Here is a 17,688-nt window from a genome sequence, read left to right on the forward strand (position 1 = left end):
TCTCTCCTGTGTTAATCCAGTGTGTGTCCTTGTTTCCCTGGCTGTGTCTGCTGTGGCAGACTACTGTACCAGACCTGACCAGACCAGGGGAAAGTCTGGCAGCACAGAGGTCCCTTCTCCTGGGACACTGGCCAGGGGTGTTGATACACACACACACACACACACACACAGACACACACACACACACACACACACACAAGGGTTGGAGTCAATTCTGAATTTCTGAATTTAACTCAATTCAACCTATGAATTAAAATTCTAACTAGCAGCTTCATTAAATAGTACCCGCAAAACACCAGTCTCAACGTCAACAGGCAACTCCGGGATGCTGGCCTTCTAGGGGGAGTTCCTCTGTCCAGTGTCTGTGTTCTTTTGCCCATCTTAATCTTTTCTTTTTATTGGCCAGCCTGAGATATGGCTTTTTCTTTGCAGTTCTGCCTAAAAGGCCAGCATCTTGGAGTCGCCTCTTCACTGTTGACGTTGAGACTGGTGTTTTGCTGGTAATATTTAGTGAAGCACCCAGTTGAGAACTTGTGAGGCGTCTGTTTCTCAAACTAGACACTCCAATGTACTTGTCCTCTTGCTCAGTTGTGCACCGGGGCCTCCCACTCCTCTTTCTATTCTGGTTAGAGCCAATTTGCACTGTTCTGTGAAGGGAGTAGTACACAGCGTTGTACGAGATCTTCAGTTTCTTGGCAATTTCTGACATGAAATAGCCTTCCTTTCTTAGAACAAGAATAGACTGACGAGTTTCAGAAGAAAGTTATTTGTTTCTGGCCATTTTGAGCCTGTAATTGAACCCACAAATGCTAATGCCCCAGATACTCAACTAGTCTTTAATCAGAACAACAGTTTTCCGCTGTGCTAACATAATTGAAAAAGGGTTTTCTAACACAACGTGCCATTGGAACACAGGAGTGATGGTTGCTGATAATGGGCCTCTGCATGCCTATTTAGATATTCCATAAAAAAAATTGCCGTTTCCAGTTACAATAGTCATTTACAACATTAACAATGTCKACACTGTATTTCTGATCAATTTGATGTTATTTTAATGGACAAAAAATTGGCTTTTCTTTCAAAAACAAGGACATTTCTTAGTGACCCCAAACTTTTGAATGGTAGTGTAGATAGATATTGATAGATATAGTAAGATATAAATAGACATAGATAGATATAGTAAGATATACATAGATATACATAGATATAGYAAAATATAGATAGATATAGAAAGATATAGTAAAATATAGATAGATATTGTAACGGCGTTCCTCCTCAACTTCATCCGAAGAGGAGGAGCAGGGATTGAACCAAACTGCAGCGTTGTATTTAGACATAATGAATTTATTTAAGAGTAAACGAAGAACACGAACTTCACTTGACTACTTACAAAATAACAAAACGAATGTAGACAAACCTGAACATACGAACTTACATATAACACGAAGAACGCACGAACAGGAAAAATGACTACATAAAACTATGAACGAACGAAACAGTCCCGTATGGTGCAAACAAACACAGACACGGAAGACAACCACCCACGACAAACAATGTGACAACACCTACCTTAATATGATTCTCAATCAGAGGAGATGAAAACCACCTGCCTCTAATTGAGAACCATATTAGGTACCCATTAACCAACATAGAAACAGAAAACATAGACTGCCCACCCAAACTCACGTCCTGACCAACTAACACATACAAAAACTAACAGAAAACAAGTCAGGAACGTGACAGATATAGTAAAATATCTATAGATATAGATAGATAGATAGATAGATAGATAGATAGATATATATATAATAAGATATAGATAAATATAGTAAGATATAGATAGATATAGTAAGATATAGATAGATATAGTAAGATATAGATAGATATAGTAAGACATATATAGATATAGATAGATATAGTAAGATATAGATAGATATAATAAGATACAGATAGATATAGTAAGATATAGATAGAGATATGGTAAGGTATAGATAGATAGATAGATATATGTATGTGTCACGTTCCTGACCTGTTTTCTGTTGTTTTGTATGTGTGTGATGGTCAGGGCGTGAGTTTTGGGTGGGCAGTCTATGTTTGCTGTTTCTATGTTGGTTTTGGGTTGCCTGGTATGGCTCTTAATTAGAGGCAGGTGTTTTGCGTTTTCCTCTAATTGAGAGTCATATTAAGGTAGGTTGTTCTCACTGTTTGTTTGTGGGTGATTGTCTCCTGTGTCAGTGTCTGTATGTTACGCCACACGGGACTGTTCCGGTTTTTGTTAGTTCGTTCGTTTTATGTAGTCTGTTTTCCTGGTTCATGCGTTCTTCACGTTGTATGTAAGTTCGTGTCCAGGTCTGTCTACATTCGTTTATTTGTTTTGTAATTATTCAAGTGTTTGTCGTGTTTTTCCGTTTTGTCTATTAAATCAATATGTATTCACAACCCGCTGCATTTTGGTCAAATCCCTGCTCCTCCTCTTCGGATGAAGAGGAGGAGGACAGCCGTTACAGTATGTATATGTAATAACATATATATATATATAATAAGATATAGATAGATATAGATAGATATAGTAAGATATAGATAGATATAGTAAGATATAGATAGATATAGATAGATATGCATAAATATAGATAGATATAGTAAGATATAGATAGATATGGATAGATATACATAAATATAGATAGATATAGTAAGATATAGATATAGATGGATATACAGTAGGTAGATGGAGAATGGGAGAGCTAGAGGGCCAAAGAGAGTGTTAAGGAGCAGAGAAATGCAGGGAATCAATAAATAGAGCGGTCGAGGGAGTGTGTGTGTGTGTGTGGTGGTGTGTGGTGTGTGTGTGTGTGTGTGTGTGTGTGTGTGTGTGTGTGTGTGTGTGTGTGTGTGTGTGTGTGTGTGTGTGTGTGTGTGTGTGTTGTATGTACGTGCATGTATCCGTCTATGTGTACTGGTTGCGATTGTGCAAGTGTGTGCATTTGCGTGTCAGGGTCGGGGTCAATTCTAAATTGAGTTGTGAATTTTCTTTTGATTTTCCCACGATGTCAAGCAAAGAGGCACTGAGTTTGAAGGTAGGCCTTGAAATACATCCACAGATACACCTCCAATAGACTCAAATGATGTCAATTAGCCTATCAGAAGCTTCTAAAGCCATCATTTTCTGGAATTGTTCAAGCTGTTTAAAGGCACATTCAACATAGTGTATGTAAACGTCTGACCCACTGGATTTGTGATACAGTGAATTATAAGTGAAATAATCTGTCTGTAAACAATTGTTGGTAAAATTACTTGTGTCATGCACAAAGTAGATGTCCTAAACGACTTGCCAAAACTATAGTTTGTTAACAAGAAATGTGTGAAGTGGTTGAAAAATGAGTTTTAATGACTCCAATCTAAGTTTATGTAAACTTCCGACTTCAACTGTATATCTTACTATATCTATCTTTATCTTACTATATCCAGCTATATCTCTCTATCTTTCTATATCTTACTATATCTATCTAAATCTATATCTCTCTCTATCTTACTATATCTTTCTATATCTATCTATATCTCACTCTATCTATCTATATATATATCTTACTATATCTATCTATATCTATCTATATCTCTCTATATCTCACTATATCTATCTATCTATATCTTACTATATCTATCTATATCTCTCTATATCTTTATATCTTACCATATCTATATCTTACTATATCTCTCTATATCTTACTATATCTACRTTATCTATATCTGTCTATATCTCTTTATATCTTACCATATCTATCTATATCTAAATATCTCTATATCTTTATTTATCTATCTATATCTGTCTATATCTCTTTATATCTCTCTATATCTTACTGTATCTCTCTATATCTATATCTATCTATATCTTACTATACCTATATCTCTATATCTTACTATATCTACGTTATCTCTATCTGTCTATATCTCTTTATATCTTACCAAATCTATCTATATCTAAATCTCTCTATCTTACTTTATCGATCTATATCTGTCTATATCTCTCATATCTTACTGTATCTCTCTATATCTATATCTATATCTATCTATATCTTACTATATCTATCTATATCTCTCTATATCTTACTATATCTATCAATATATATATCTCTGTATTTCAGTCTGATGTGTTACATGCTCTATTGCTGATGTCCTTCTGTCTGTACTTGTCTTACTGTCCCACTTTCTCCCCTTTCTTTCCACCCTTCTCTCGCTCTCCCTCTCTCACTATTCTCTGTTTCTGGGTCTCAAGTGTCTGAGAAGCTATTTAGGACTCCCCTTGCTCCTTCCCCCTCCCCCCTCTCTCTGTTTCTCACCCTTCCTCTCGCTCAGTCTCTCCCGTTCACAAGTGCAAGTTAGAGAGAGGTGACTTGTGAAGGGAGCGTGTGAAAAGAGTTTGATACAAGAGATGCATACATCGGTAGTTTATCCACTAGAGAGAGGWGAGGGACCTCTCGTGTGACATGGAAAGAGATCGAGGGATGGAGAGGAAAGGAAAGAGAGATCAGAAGAGAAAAGGCAACTTGTTTTTCTGATTGTTGAATGGTGAATGTTTCTGTGTGTGTCTTTATTCACGGCTTTCTCTTTTTGGAGATTCCCTTGTATAATCAGTGATAAGTTGGGGTGTTATGAATATGTGTGTGTGTTCCCTCGGATGTCCCCTGATAAAGTGTGTATCTGAATGTTCTGACCCCTGCCAAAAATAACCGGTGATGTATGCGACGCAGAAAAGTTGTCGACTCACCTTGTGTCGAGTTTCAATTGATCTCTGCTGAGATGAGCAGGGGGATAACTGTGTGTGTGTGTGTGTGTGTGTGTGTGTGTGTGTGTGTGTGTGTGTGTGTGTGGTGTGTGTGTGTGTGGATGTGTGGTGTGTGTGTGTGTTGTGTGTGTGTGTGTTCGTGTTGTGTTGTGTGTGTGTGGGTATGCGCCTCGCCGTGCGTGTGTGTCTGTGTAAGTGTTACAATATATGTAAATAACATTGGTAATGCTGTAAAAAAAAAGTAATAAATTCTGTGCAGATGATACAGTATTCAATTGCTCCTTCGGTTGGCCAAGCCTTTTCATATTTGAAGTCTGATTTTCAATCACTGCAGAGGTCACTGTTGGATCTAAAGTTAGTGCGAAATGCAAACGAAACTAAATGCATGCTTTTTTCTAGGTCCCATAACCCAGATTTAAATTAATTTGTAATGACTAGTTTGAACGGTACACAAATTGAGCGAGTTCCATTGTACACATATTTTGGTATCTGGCTTGATGACAAACTGTCATTTAAAAAACATGTCACTAASCTGRTGAAGAAGTTGAMGTTCAAGGTTGGTTTCTTTTACATGTCTGACTTTTGTTCATAGAAAATAAATTGTCCAGGCCACTTTTATGTMTATTTTAGAATATRGTGATATTATCTATCTGCATGCAGCAGAATCTACACTTAAACCACTAGATGCTGTTTTCCATTGTGATGCTTATAGAACTCACCATTGTGTTTTGTATCAAGAAGAGGGTTGGGCGTCTTTGTACGTAAGGAGAGAGTCGCATCTTCTTGTGTTTATCTGCAAAGCACTCACGCAGAAACCTCCTATGTATCTATCGTCATTCATTCAATTTAGACTCACAAATGACGAAACCCGGTCTCAAGCTTGGAGTGGCGCAGCGGTCTAAGGAGATGCATCTCAGTGCTAGAGGCGTCACTACAGACCCTGGTTTGATTCCAGGCTGTATCGCAACCGGCCGTGATTGGGAGTCCCATAGGGTGGCGCACAATTGGCCCAGTGTTGTCCGGGTTAGGTTGTGGCCGGGGTACGCCGTCATTGTAAATGAGAATTTGTTCTTAACTGACTTGCGTAGTTAAATAAAAGTCAAATAAAAAATAACACTGGAGGCCCATTCGGTCTCCACAGAGTTGGATGAAGCTGCTTTTAGGTTTTTTTATGCCCTTTATGTGGAACAACTTACAGAGCTCTCTGAAATGATATGTTCTGGTCCCCCTTGGTCAGTTCAGAGCAATGATCGGAGACATTGATAAATGTGTCTGTTTRTTCTTAATATGTTTTGTAATTGTGTATATTGTATGTGTTTGATGTATTAATACAGGACTCACATATAATAGAGACACTCGTCTCTGTATGACTTCCCTGTCAAAATCCAGGTTAAATWAAAAAAAAGTTTTTTTTAAATTATTCACCACCATCCCCAATGCACAATAATTGCAATACACCTTTATGTTATGTGCGAGAGGAATCTCACATGTAGACAAACACACACACACACACACACACACATCCTGCACGGCAAGGAGGGCGAGGAGTGTTTTCCCTCTCTAAGCTCTCTGTAATTTGATTTGGAGGATGTTGTGATGAGAAAAGGAGCACATTACTGCGAGACGAAGACAGAGGGAAAGAGGGAGGGAGGAGGTAAGGAGGAGTGGAGATGAGGGGTGTCATTTCAGGGGTCAGGCTAATGTGTCTAAATTCTATTCCCATTTCTCTCATCTCAGACTCTCTCCCTGTCGTTACCTTATTCCCCTCTCCTCCCCCACCCATCCATCACYCCCTTCCTCCTTCCCTCGCTAAGTATCTCAGGGCGTTAGCCGGGGTTGTTAGAAAAAGGGCTTGATAGATCTCTTTGTACCCGACGGAGAGACGTTGAGCTGTGAAGTCATTGATCTGTCTAATCAGTACTCTCTGACATGCAAACACACCAGCTGATTACACTGCTCCTATCCTACCCGCCTCTCTCAAACCCTCTCTCTCTCTCTCGCTATCCCTCTCTAACTCTCTCCCTGTGGCTCACTCTAACTCYCCCCCTTCCTCCTTCATTCAACAAACGCTCAGGTGATGGAGAGAAAAAAGAGAGAATGTGGCAGAGAGAGAATGTGGCAGAGATAATTTAATGACAAGAAGGGCCTCTTCTGTCCTGCGGTGTGGTTGATTGCATGTCTCGGTGCATGACTGTCAGTCTAAAATAACATCGGTCTCTGTATTCATGTCTCCTGTCTGTTTCTCTGTCTGCCTGTCTGTCTGCCTGTCGGTGTTAGGTGCAATTGTATTATTTTGTGTGGATCTGTTTTTTCTTAAGATGCGTTATTCTCTACTGACAAAATCGTGCCAAATAATGTTCTGTCCTCAACGAGAACTCACGGTTTGACCAATTTGACTTCAGATTCCGACGTTTGTCCGCGTTTCTCCAAATGTGAAATTTAGAAGTTGCTCTAAACATCCAATGTGTTGATGTTTTGGACAACCTGGGATGCTCTTCCTGCTGCGGCTGCTGCTGTCACCGGCGCTTTGCGGCTGGTTAAGTTTAGGCACTGATTCCGAAAGGTTAAGTTAAGAGTTAAGGTTTGGTATAGGGTTCAAACAGAAACAACTCCAAGGTTAAGTTTTTCATTCTGAATGGTTAAGTTAAGGGTTAAGGTTCGGGATAGGGTTGCGTTATTTATTTAAATAAAACAAGTGACTAACACTGGGATTATACACCCGACCCTCGGAGCCGGAGCTCGTGGCTTATGCCCATCCGCCACCCTTGTTCACAACGCCCTAGCGACACCCAAGCCTACTTGATGGTAAAAGAGCTCACCGTTGACCCTAATGGCCGGTTATGAAGGCATCTCCTGACCGATGTCGGATTTCTAAATGGATCTTGAGCGACCTGGCTGCTGTCCTGCTGAAATCTGTCTTTGATTTTAGTTCTATTAAAGAGAAAGGGGGTAAGGGGGGATGGAGACAGACAGATGAATGGAGAGAAAGAGAATGAGAAAGAGAGGAGGGAGCAAAATCCCCAGCCGAGCATCTGTGTCCTGCTTTTTCAATAATCTCTTGGCAGTTACATAAGATCCTGGACAGGACTAGAGCTGTGTGTGTGTGTGTGTGTGTGTGTGTGTGTGTGTGTGTGTGTGTGTGTGTGTGTGTGTGTGTGTGTGTGTGTGTGTGTGTGGGTTTTTGGCAGGGTGGGTAAAGAGATTGAGGACTGGTGTTAATTTCTCAGAGACTACCAATTACAGGGAGGTAAGCCAATGAACTGCTGCGCCCCAACCCCCCTCCCCCACCTACTCTATCTAGGATAAGCCGTCAATATGTAGTGAACTCACTACTTGTTTGTTTGTGCTCTCGCACTGCTCCATACGTTTGTGTCTGTGTCTTCCTAGTGTGTGTGTGTGTGTGTGTGTGTGTGTGTGTGTGTGTGTGTGGTGTGTGTGTGTTGTGTGTGTGTGTTGTGTGCATGTGATTTATCCTGTTGATAATCATATTAGTAATCAGCCGTTCTCACTTGAACACTGTCGGAGAGGGAGAAGGACAGAGAGAAAGAGAGAGAGGCTTCTAGAAGTTGAGCTGAGTTATCTTCTGAAGTTGAAGTTGACTCTTGGGAAAGGATTTGTTTGGTTGTTTGCAGTTCCGTGTGTGAATGCGTGCTGGCATTTATTTGTGTCTTTTTTTTTTTTGTCTGTGCGTGTACACGTGTGTTTGTGGCGTGCGCGCTTATGTGCCGGACACATCAAGCTTTCGGGTTGGCAGCAGTGTCACAGTAAACACACAGAGCACAACACCTTTTTTTTCAGTTCAGACAGAGGAGGGGTGGGGAGGGGAGGGGGAGGGGTGGCGCAATGGAAGAAACGAGATGAAAGAGGTTGGATCTTGACAGGGTGTCTGGTGTCATGTTCTACCAGGGAGAGATAGAGGGATAAGCAGCACGTTGCTCACAGAGCTGAAATATCACTTCCTAATTAAAGCTTTATGTAACCAACATTACCCACAGAGACGCTGTCTGAATTTGTGCGTGTGTGTGTGTCAGTGTGTCTGAATGTGTGTGTGTCTGTCTGTGTGTGTGGTCTCTCTGTGTGTGGTGTGTGTGGTGTGTGTGTGGTGTGTGTGGTGTGTGTGTGTGTGTGTGTGTGTGTGTGTGTGTGTGTGTGTGTGTGTGTGTGTGTGTGTGTGTGTGTGTGGTGTGTGTGTGTGTGTGTGTGTGTGTGTGGTCAGCGTGTCTGAATGTGTGTGTGTCTGTTTCTATATGCGTGTGTCTGTGTGTGTCTTTCTGTGTGTCTGAGTCTGTGTGTCTGAATCAACACGCTCTTACAGTCTCACTGCAGAATCAGACGTCCAAACGTCACATTTCTAGGCATTAAATTCTGAATGGTTAAAGGCCCCCACCAGTGGGTGATACCACCCCTATTTCAACATAATTCCTGCCCTAGAGTGTAAGTACTCGTTAACGTTCCACCTCCGATAAATGACTCAGGCCACTTATAGATATTCACGAATTGGGGTGAGATTTTCCACGTGGAGTGGAGAAAAATCAACAAATAGGGACCTGACAGCTGTCAGTGTAGCTAGTTAGCATGCTACCCTTAGCTAGCTATCTTGCTGGCCTTATCTACACTATTCATACCGCTTGACTTATTCCACATTTTGTTGTGTTACAGCATGAATTCAAAATATTTGTTTCTCTCTCACCCATCTACACACAATACCTCCAATTGACAAGGCAAAAACATGTTTTAAAATGTTTTACAAATGTATTTAAAATTAAATACAGAAATATCAAATTTACATAAGTATTCACATGCCTGAGTTAATACTTTGTAGATGCACCATTGGAGTCTTTCTGGGTACGTCTCTAAGAGCTTTACACACCTGGATTGTGCAACATTTGCCCATTATTCTTTAAAAAATTCTTCAAGTTCTGTCAGATTGGTTTTTGATCATTGCTAGACAATGATATTCTGATCTTGCCATAGTTTTTCATGTAGATTTAACTCACAGCTGTAACTCGGCCATTTAGGAACATTCACTGTATTCTTGGTATGCAAATCCAGTGTTATTGTCCTGCTGAAAGGTAAATTCATCTCCCATTGTCTGGTGGAACCAGGTTTTCCGCATGGATTTTGCCTGTGCTTAACTCCATTCCGTTTCTTTTTTATCCTGAAAAACTCCCCAGTCCTTAACGATTACAGGCATAACCGTGCTTGAATGTATGAAGTGTGGTACTCTGTGATGTTCTGTGTTGGATTTGCCTCAGGACAAAAAGTTAATTTCTTTGACACATTTTTTGCAGTATTACTTTAGTGCCTTGTTGCAAACAATATTTTGGAATATTATTATTCTCAGTTTTATCCTATCACAGCCTTAACTCTGTAACTGTTTTAAAGTCACCATTGGCCTCATGGTGAAATCCCTGAGAGGTTTCCTTCCTCTCCGGCAACTGAGTTAGGAAGGAGGTCTGTATCTTTGTAGTGACTGGGTGTATTGATACACCATCCAGCGTGTAATCAATAACTACTCCATGCTCAAAGGGATATTCAATGTCTGCTTTCTTTGTTTTATCCATCTACCAATAGGTGCCCTTCTTTGCGAGGCATATGAAAACCTCCCTGGTCTTTGTGGTTGAATTTGTGTTTGAAATTCACTGCCTGACTGATGGACCTTCCAGATAATTGTATGTACAGTGGGGCAAAAGAGTATTTAGTCAGCCACCAATTGTGCAAGTTCTCCCACTTAAAAATGAGAGAGGCCTGTAATTTTCATCATAGATACACTTCAACTATGATAGACAAAATGAGTTTTTTTTTTTTTAGAAAATCACATTGTAGGATTTTTAATTTATTTATTTGCAAATGATGGTGGAAAATAAGTATTTGGTCACCTACAAACAAGCACGATTTCTGGCTCTGACAGACCTTCTTTAAGAGGCTCCTCTGTCCTTCACTCGTTACCTGTATTAATGGCACCTGTTTGAACTTATCAGTATAAAAGACACCTGTCCACAACCTCAAACAGTCACACTCCAAACTCCACTATGGCCAAGACCAAAGAGCTGTCAAAGGACACCAGAAWCAAAATTGTWGACCTGCACCCGGCTAGGAAGACTGAATCTGCAATAGGTAAGCAGCTTGGTTTGAAGAAATCAACTGTGGGAGCAATTATTAGGAAATGGAAGACATACAAGACCACTGATAATCTCCCTCGATCTGGGGCTCCACGCAAGATCTCACCCCGTGGGGTCAAAATGATACCAAGAACGGTGAGCAAAAATCCCAGAACCACACGGGGGGACSTAGTGAATGACCTGCAGAGAGCTGGGACCAAAGTAACAAAGCCTACCATCAGTAACACACTACGCCGCCAGGGACTCAAATCCTGCAGTGCCAGACTTTCCCCCTGCTTAAGCCAGTACATCTCCAAGCCCGTCTGAAGTTTGCTAGAGAGCATTTGGATGATCCAGAAGAAGATTGGAAGAACGTCATATTGTCAGATGAAACCAAAATATAACTTTTTGGTAAAAACTCAACTCGTCGTGTTTGGAGGACAAAGAATGCTGAGTTGCATCCAAAGAACACCATACCTACTGTGAAGCATGGGGGTGGAAACATCATGCTTTGGGCTGTTTTTCTGCAAAGGACCAGGACGACTAATCCGTGTAAAGGAAAGAATGAATGGGGCCATGTATCGTGAGATTTTGAGTGAAAACCTCCTTCCATCAGCAAGGGCATTGAAGTGAAACGTGGCTGGTCTTTCAGCATGACAATGATCCAAACACACCGCCCAGGCAACGAAGGAGTGGCTTCGTAAGAAGCATTTCAAGGTCCTGGAGTGGCCTAGCCAGTCTCCAGATTCTCAACCCATAGAAAATCTTTGGAGGAGTTGAAAGTCCGTGTTGCCCAGCAACAGCCCTAAAACATCACTGCTCTAGAGGAGATCTGCATGGAGGAATGGGCCGAAATACCAGCAGCAGTGTGTGAAACCTTGTGAAGACTTACAGAAAACGTTTGACCTCTGTCATTGCCAACAAAGGGTATATAACAAAGTATTGGATAAACTTTTGTTATTGACCAAATACTTATTTTCCACCATAATTTGCAAATAAATTCATTAAAAATCCTACAATGTGATTTTCGGATTTTTTTCTTCTCATTTTGTCTGTCATAGTTGAAGTGTACCTATGATGAAAATTACAGGCCTCTCTCATCTTTTTAAGTGGGAGAACTTGCACAATTGGTGGCTGACTAAATACTTTTTTGCCCCACTGTATGGTTACAGAGATGAGGTAGTCAAAAATCTTGTTAAACACTATTATTAGCGCTCACCGTTGCCCTAGTGGCCATATCCTTACGTTATGCTTACCTCGACGGATGTCTAATTTCACAGGGGATCTGGAGTGACCTGGCTGGTCTAATTGTGCCTGCATTTTTTGGGGTGTGTCACGATGATTAGGCTTTGTGTGTGTGTGTGTGTGTGTGTGTGTGTGTGGTGGGTGTGTGTGGTGTGTGTGTGTGTGTGTGTGTGTGTGTGTGTGTGTGTGTGTGTGTGTGTGTGTGTGTGTGTGTGTGTGTGTGTGTGTGTGTGTGTGTGCGCGTGCGTGCGTGCGTGCGTGCGTGCGTGCGTCGTGCGTGCGTGCGTGCGTGCGTGCGTGCACATATGTATGTGTATGTCAGAGAGAATGGCAATGCTCCTGTGGTGATTGCTAAAGGGTAGCCCTCCAGCGTTTCCACTTTCAGGGTAGATATACAACAACATCTCACGTGTTTACCAATCTGGCTTCAGAGTCGTACGTTTATCCACATTTTCCCAAACGTCAAATTTAGACGTTAAGGTTTAAGGTATGGGATAGGGTATAAAAAATAAATAATCAATTGTGTCTACCTCTGGGATGGAATGCGCGAACTTCAGATCCGTAGTCATGGGATTAAGGTTTGGGTTAGGGTTAAAACATAAACATTTTAAATGAGTGTTTACCACTGGGATTGAACAAACAACCTTCAGATCCAGAGTCATCGGATTACGCTCATCCCCCACCCCCTTCTACAACACCTAGGAAAACCCAAGCCTATTTGATGGTAAAAGCGTTTACTGTTCACCCAGTTTTTGAAGGCATTTCCCGATGTCCTCAGGACATGGACAGACATCCAATTTCAAAGTCAATCTTGAGTGATCTGGCTGAGATATGAGAGAACAATGTGCTTCCGCAGTGGATATAAATGTGTTTGCGTGTGTGTGTGTGTGTGTGTGTGTGTGTGTGTGTGTGTGTGTGTGTGTGTGTGTTGTGTGTGTGTTGTGTTGTGGTGTTGTGTGTGTGTGTGTGTGTGTGTGTGTGTGTGTGTGTGTGTGTGTGTTGTGTGTGTGTGTGTGGTGTGTTTCCGCAGGAGGCTGCTAGGGGAGAACGGCTCATAATATGGCGGAACCGGAGCAAATGGAATGGCGTCAAACACCTGGAAACCATGTGTTTGACGTATTTGATACCATTCCACAGCAATTCCGCTCCAGCCATTACCACAAGACCGTTCTCCCCAATTAAAGTTCCACCAACCTCCTGAGGTATGATCGCGGTTTTATATGTGTGTATGTGTTTGTGCATGCGTGCAAGTGCACACGCACACACATTCCCATTAAATATATATATATATTTTTTTTAATCTCTCTGTCTGATAATATCATCCATCATCTATCACTCCTTCGCTCCCCCTCTCTCATCTTTCTGGCCCCGTCCCATCTCACTCCGTCACTACCAACCAGAGATAGACATAAAGACAGATACATAGAGTCAGGTATATATTATATATACTGTATATATATATACAGTATATAAAGTATTCAGATCCCTTGACTTTTTCCACATTTTGTTACGTTACAGCCTTATTCTAAAATTGATCAAATAAATAAGAATCCTCAGCAATCATCACACATTATCCCATAATGAAGAAGCGAAAAAAGTTTTTTGCAAATGTGTGAAAAATAAAAAACAGAAATACCTTATTTACATAAGTACTCAGACCCTTTGCTATTAGACTCCAAATTGAGCTCAGGTGCATCCTGTTTCCATTGATCATCCTTGAGATGTTTCTACAACTTGATTGGAGTCCACCTGTGGTAAATTCAATTGATTGGACATGATGTGGAAAGGCGCACACACCTGTCTATATAAGGTCCCACAGTTGACAGTGCATGTCAGAGCAAAAACCAATCCATGAGGTCAAATGAATTGTCCGTAGAGCTCAGAGACAGGACTGTGTGAAGGCACAGATCTGGGGAAGGGTACCAAAAAGGTTTTTGGGGTATTGTGTGTAGATTGATGAGGAAAAAAAGCTATTTAATAAATTTTAGAACAAAGCTGTAACGTAATAACATGTGAAAAAAGACAAGGGGTCTGAATACTTTCCGTGGGTACTGTATACATAGAGAGAGAGAGGGAAAGAGAGAGAAGTGAGCATAGCCTTGCTATTGAGAAAGGCCGCCGAAGGCAGACCTGGCTCTCAAGAGAAGTCAGGCTATGTGCACACTGCCCACAAAATGAGGTGGAAACTGAGCTGCACTTCCTAACCTCCTGCCAAATGTATGACCATATTAGAGACACATATTTCCCTCAGATTACACAGACCCACAAAGAATTAGAAAACAAATCAAATGTTGATTAACTCCCCTATCTATTGGGTGAAATACCACAGTGTGCAATCACAGCAGCAAGATTTGTGACGTGTTGCCACAAGAAAAGGGCAACCAGTGAACAATCATTGTAAATACAACCCATATTTATTTATTTTCCCTTTTGTACTTTAACTACTTGCACATAACTACAACACTATATACAGACATAATATGACATTTGAAATGTCTTTTATTCTTTTGGAACTTGTGTGAGTGTAATATTTACTGTTCACTTTTTATAGTTTTTTTCACTTTTGTTTATCCATTTCACTTGCCTTGGCAATGTAAACATATGTTCCCCGTGCCTGTAAAGCCTCTTGAATTAAATTGAGAGAGAGCGAGGGATAGAAGAGGTGAGCAGATGTGTCTAGAAAGCAGGATGGTACAGTGACAGAGAGAGAAAAGAGGGTGGGAGGACCTAGAGGTGCGGAAAGAGACGGACATATGAGGAGGAGGAAAGGTGACTGAAGAGAGCGAGATGGGGGTGGAAGAGGGAGTGATTGAGGGATGATCCGAAAGGTTCTCCTGTCCTTGCTCCTCTCCTCTCTCTGAGGTGATTGTGGTGTGGAGAGTTTAACCCTTTATGTGCCGCCTCATCACAACAACCCGCTGCGCACAGACGTCGGTTCAACGTCTAGTTTTGATTTACATTTGGTTGAGTTGTCAACTAATGTGAATTCGAAATTCAAACCAACCAACAGATTCACCATGTCATTGGATTTAAGTTAAACGTTTGGTTTGAAAAATACAAAATTCCAAATGACGTTTTTGCAAATCCACTCAATCCAAGTCATCCAAGTTGATTCAATGTCGTCACATTGAATTATTTGGTTGAAATTACGTGGAAACAATGTTGAGTCAACCAGTTTTTGCCCAGTGGGAAGACCCATCTTAAATTGGAGATAGGAGAATTATGTTACTGTTAAACATTTCGATTAGTTTGATCCTTCCAGCTAAAAGTCCCAATACCACATATCACTTTGCGTTTGTTTTTGGGGATACATACTTTTTTTTTGACCTAGATGCGCTCCAGCTTCAGCTCATGGACGAATGGCCTGACATTCCCCTTTAGAATTCTCTGATACAGAGCAGAATTCATGGTTCCTTCAATGATGGCATGTCACTGAGGCAGCAAAGCATCCCCAAACCATCACACTGCTACTATGAGGTTCTTACTGTGGAATGCAGTGTTTGGTTTTTCGCCGTACATAACGGGACCCATTTCTCCAAGAAGTCGACTCAAGCTCGCCAAAAAGCACCTGGAAGCACTTGGATGAGCGTCAAGACTCTTTGAAGAATGTTCTATGGATGACATAGGACTCTGGAGCGGTGGAAACGTGTTCTCTGGAGTGATGAATCACGCTTCGCCATCTGGCAGTACGACGGACAAATTTGGGTTTGACGGATGCCAGGAAAACGTTACCTGTCCAAATGCATAGTGCCAACTGTAAAGTTTGGTAGAGGAGGAATAATGGTCTGGGGCTTTTTTTCATGATTCGGGCTAGGCCCCTTAGTTCTAGTGAAGGGAAATCTTAACGCTACAGCATACAATGACATTCTAGATGATTCTGTGCTTCCAACTTTGGGGAAGGACCTTTACTGTTTCAGCATGACAGTGCCCCATGCACAAAGCGAGGTCCATACAGAAATGGTGTGTCAAGATCGGTGTGGAAGAACTTGACTGGCCTGCACAGAGCCCTGACCTCAACCCCATCGAATACCTTTGGAATGAATTGGAACGCCGACTGCGAGCCAGGCCTAATCGCCCAACATCAGTGCCCGACCTCACTAATGCTCTTGCGGCTGAATGGAATCAAGTCCCCGCAGCAATGTTCCAACATCTAGTGGAAAGTCTTCCCAGAAGAGGGGAGGCTGTTGTAACAGCAAAGGGGGGACCACTTCCATTTTAATCTCCATGATTTTGGAATGAGATGTTCGACGAGCAGGTGTCTACATACTTTTGGTCGTGTATATGAGTTTTTGTCAAATGTAATTCAAATTGAGACAATGAAAGTATAATTTTTTTAAATGTGCTTTTACATAAAGACCGTTAAGATATAATATAATCAATCTACATTAGCTTTGTGGGAATATGTTTAAGTCATGATTAATGCTGACTGACAGTGGATGTGTAATTCATTACTTTCTCTCTCCTCTCTCTTTCCTCTCTCTCTCTCTTCTTTCTTCTCTCTCTCTCTCTCTCTCTCTCTCTCTCTCTCTCTCTCTCTCTCTCTCAGTCCAGGGTGGTGGCCTGTATGACGGCCACTCTGAGTCAGATGGATGACAGACACTATTCCCGCTACCTAGAGACCTTCTCAGGCACCACCGACCTCGTGGTGAGACATCACACACACAGTTGCACGCACACACACACACACACATACACACACACAAATGTACACAAGCATGCACACACACACACACACACACACACACACACACACACACACACAAGCACGCATGCATGCCTGCATAAATCCACACTCACACACCATAATCACAACACTGTTATTGTGGTTCCCATGGTAACCGTGGTGGAGATGGCAGTGCGTATTAGATGTAGAGCCGTGAACATAATCACAACACTGTTATGTGGTTCCCATGTAACGTGTTGGAGATGCAGTGCTATTAGATTGTATGAGCAGTGAACATAATTCACAACACCTGTTATGTGTTTCACTGTGTACCTGGGGAATCAATGGAGAGCGTTAACTGTGGGTCCCCTGATACCAGAGTGGCTACTAGAGGAACAGAGCTGGCAGGGGTTAACAGCTAGCAGGAACTACTGTCTGGTCTTAGACTCCACATGTTGGCTGATTTAGCCATCACGTCAATGCATCGTGCAACTCCCTTAGATGAAATCTCCCATTGTAATAGAACCCCAAATATGTGTGATGTTGAGCTGTAGTGATTACACTATACAACTCCTAGCCATCACAATCACATCATGGTTGGTTAAAATCAGAAAAGGGCTTCTTGGGGTTGAACGACCTAAACACTGTATTTCAATAAGCGTTGTGACTAGAGGGAGTGCAGCAACAGAAGTTACTTTTTTAACATAAGCCAGGTTGGAGAGCAATTTTAGCTAGCCCTAACCCTAACCCTTTCCCCTAACCTTAACTTAAGTCTCCTAACCTGCTAGGAAAAAAGGTAACTTTCCCCGTTGTAGCTGTACTTTCCTCTAGGTGTAGAACTTTTCTAAAAGAAATGGTGGACAGCAACAACATGTGAGAACAACAGGTGGAGCGCATGT

At 41.6% G+C, this 17,688-nt stretch overlaps 1 protein-coding gene across 1 annotated transcript in view; it reads left to right on the plus strand.

Moving 5' to 3' along the window:
• Window positions 1-17,688, plus strand: part of LOC111964784 (dedicator of cytokinesis protein 2-like) — a 169,685-nt gene that overhangs the window by 115,501 nt on the left and 36,496 nt on the right. Inside the window, 1 exon segment of the mRNA XM_070443843.1 lies at window positions 16,673-16,771. Coding sequence (XP_070299944.1) covers window positions 16,673-16,771 — 99 coding nt within the window.

Source organism: Salvelinus sp. IW2-2015, linkage group LG6.1 (assembly GCF_002910315.2).
Source record: "Salvelinus sp. IW2-2015 linkage group LG6.1, ASM291031v2, whole genome shotgun sequence".
NCBI classification, from domain to species: domain Eukaryota; kingdom Metazoa; phylum Chordata; class Actinopteri; order Salmoniformes; family Salmonidae; genus Salvelinus; species Salvelinus sp. IW2-2015.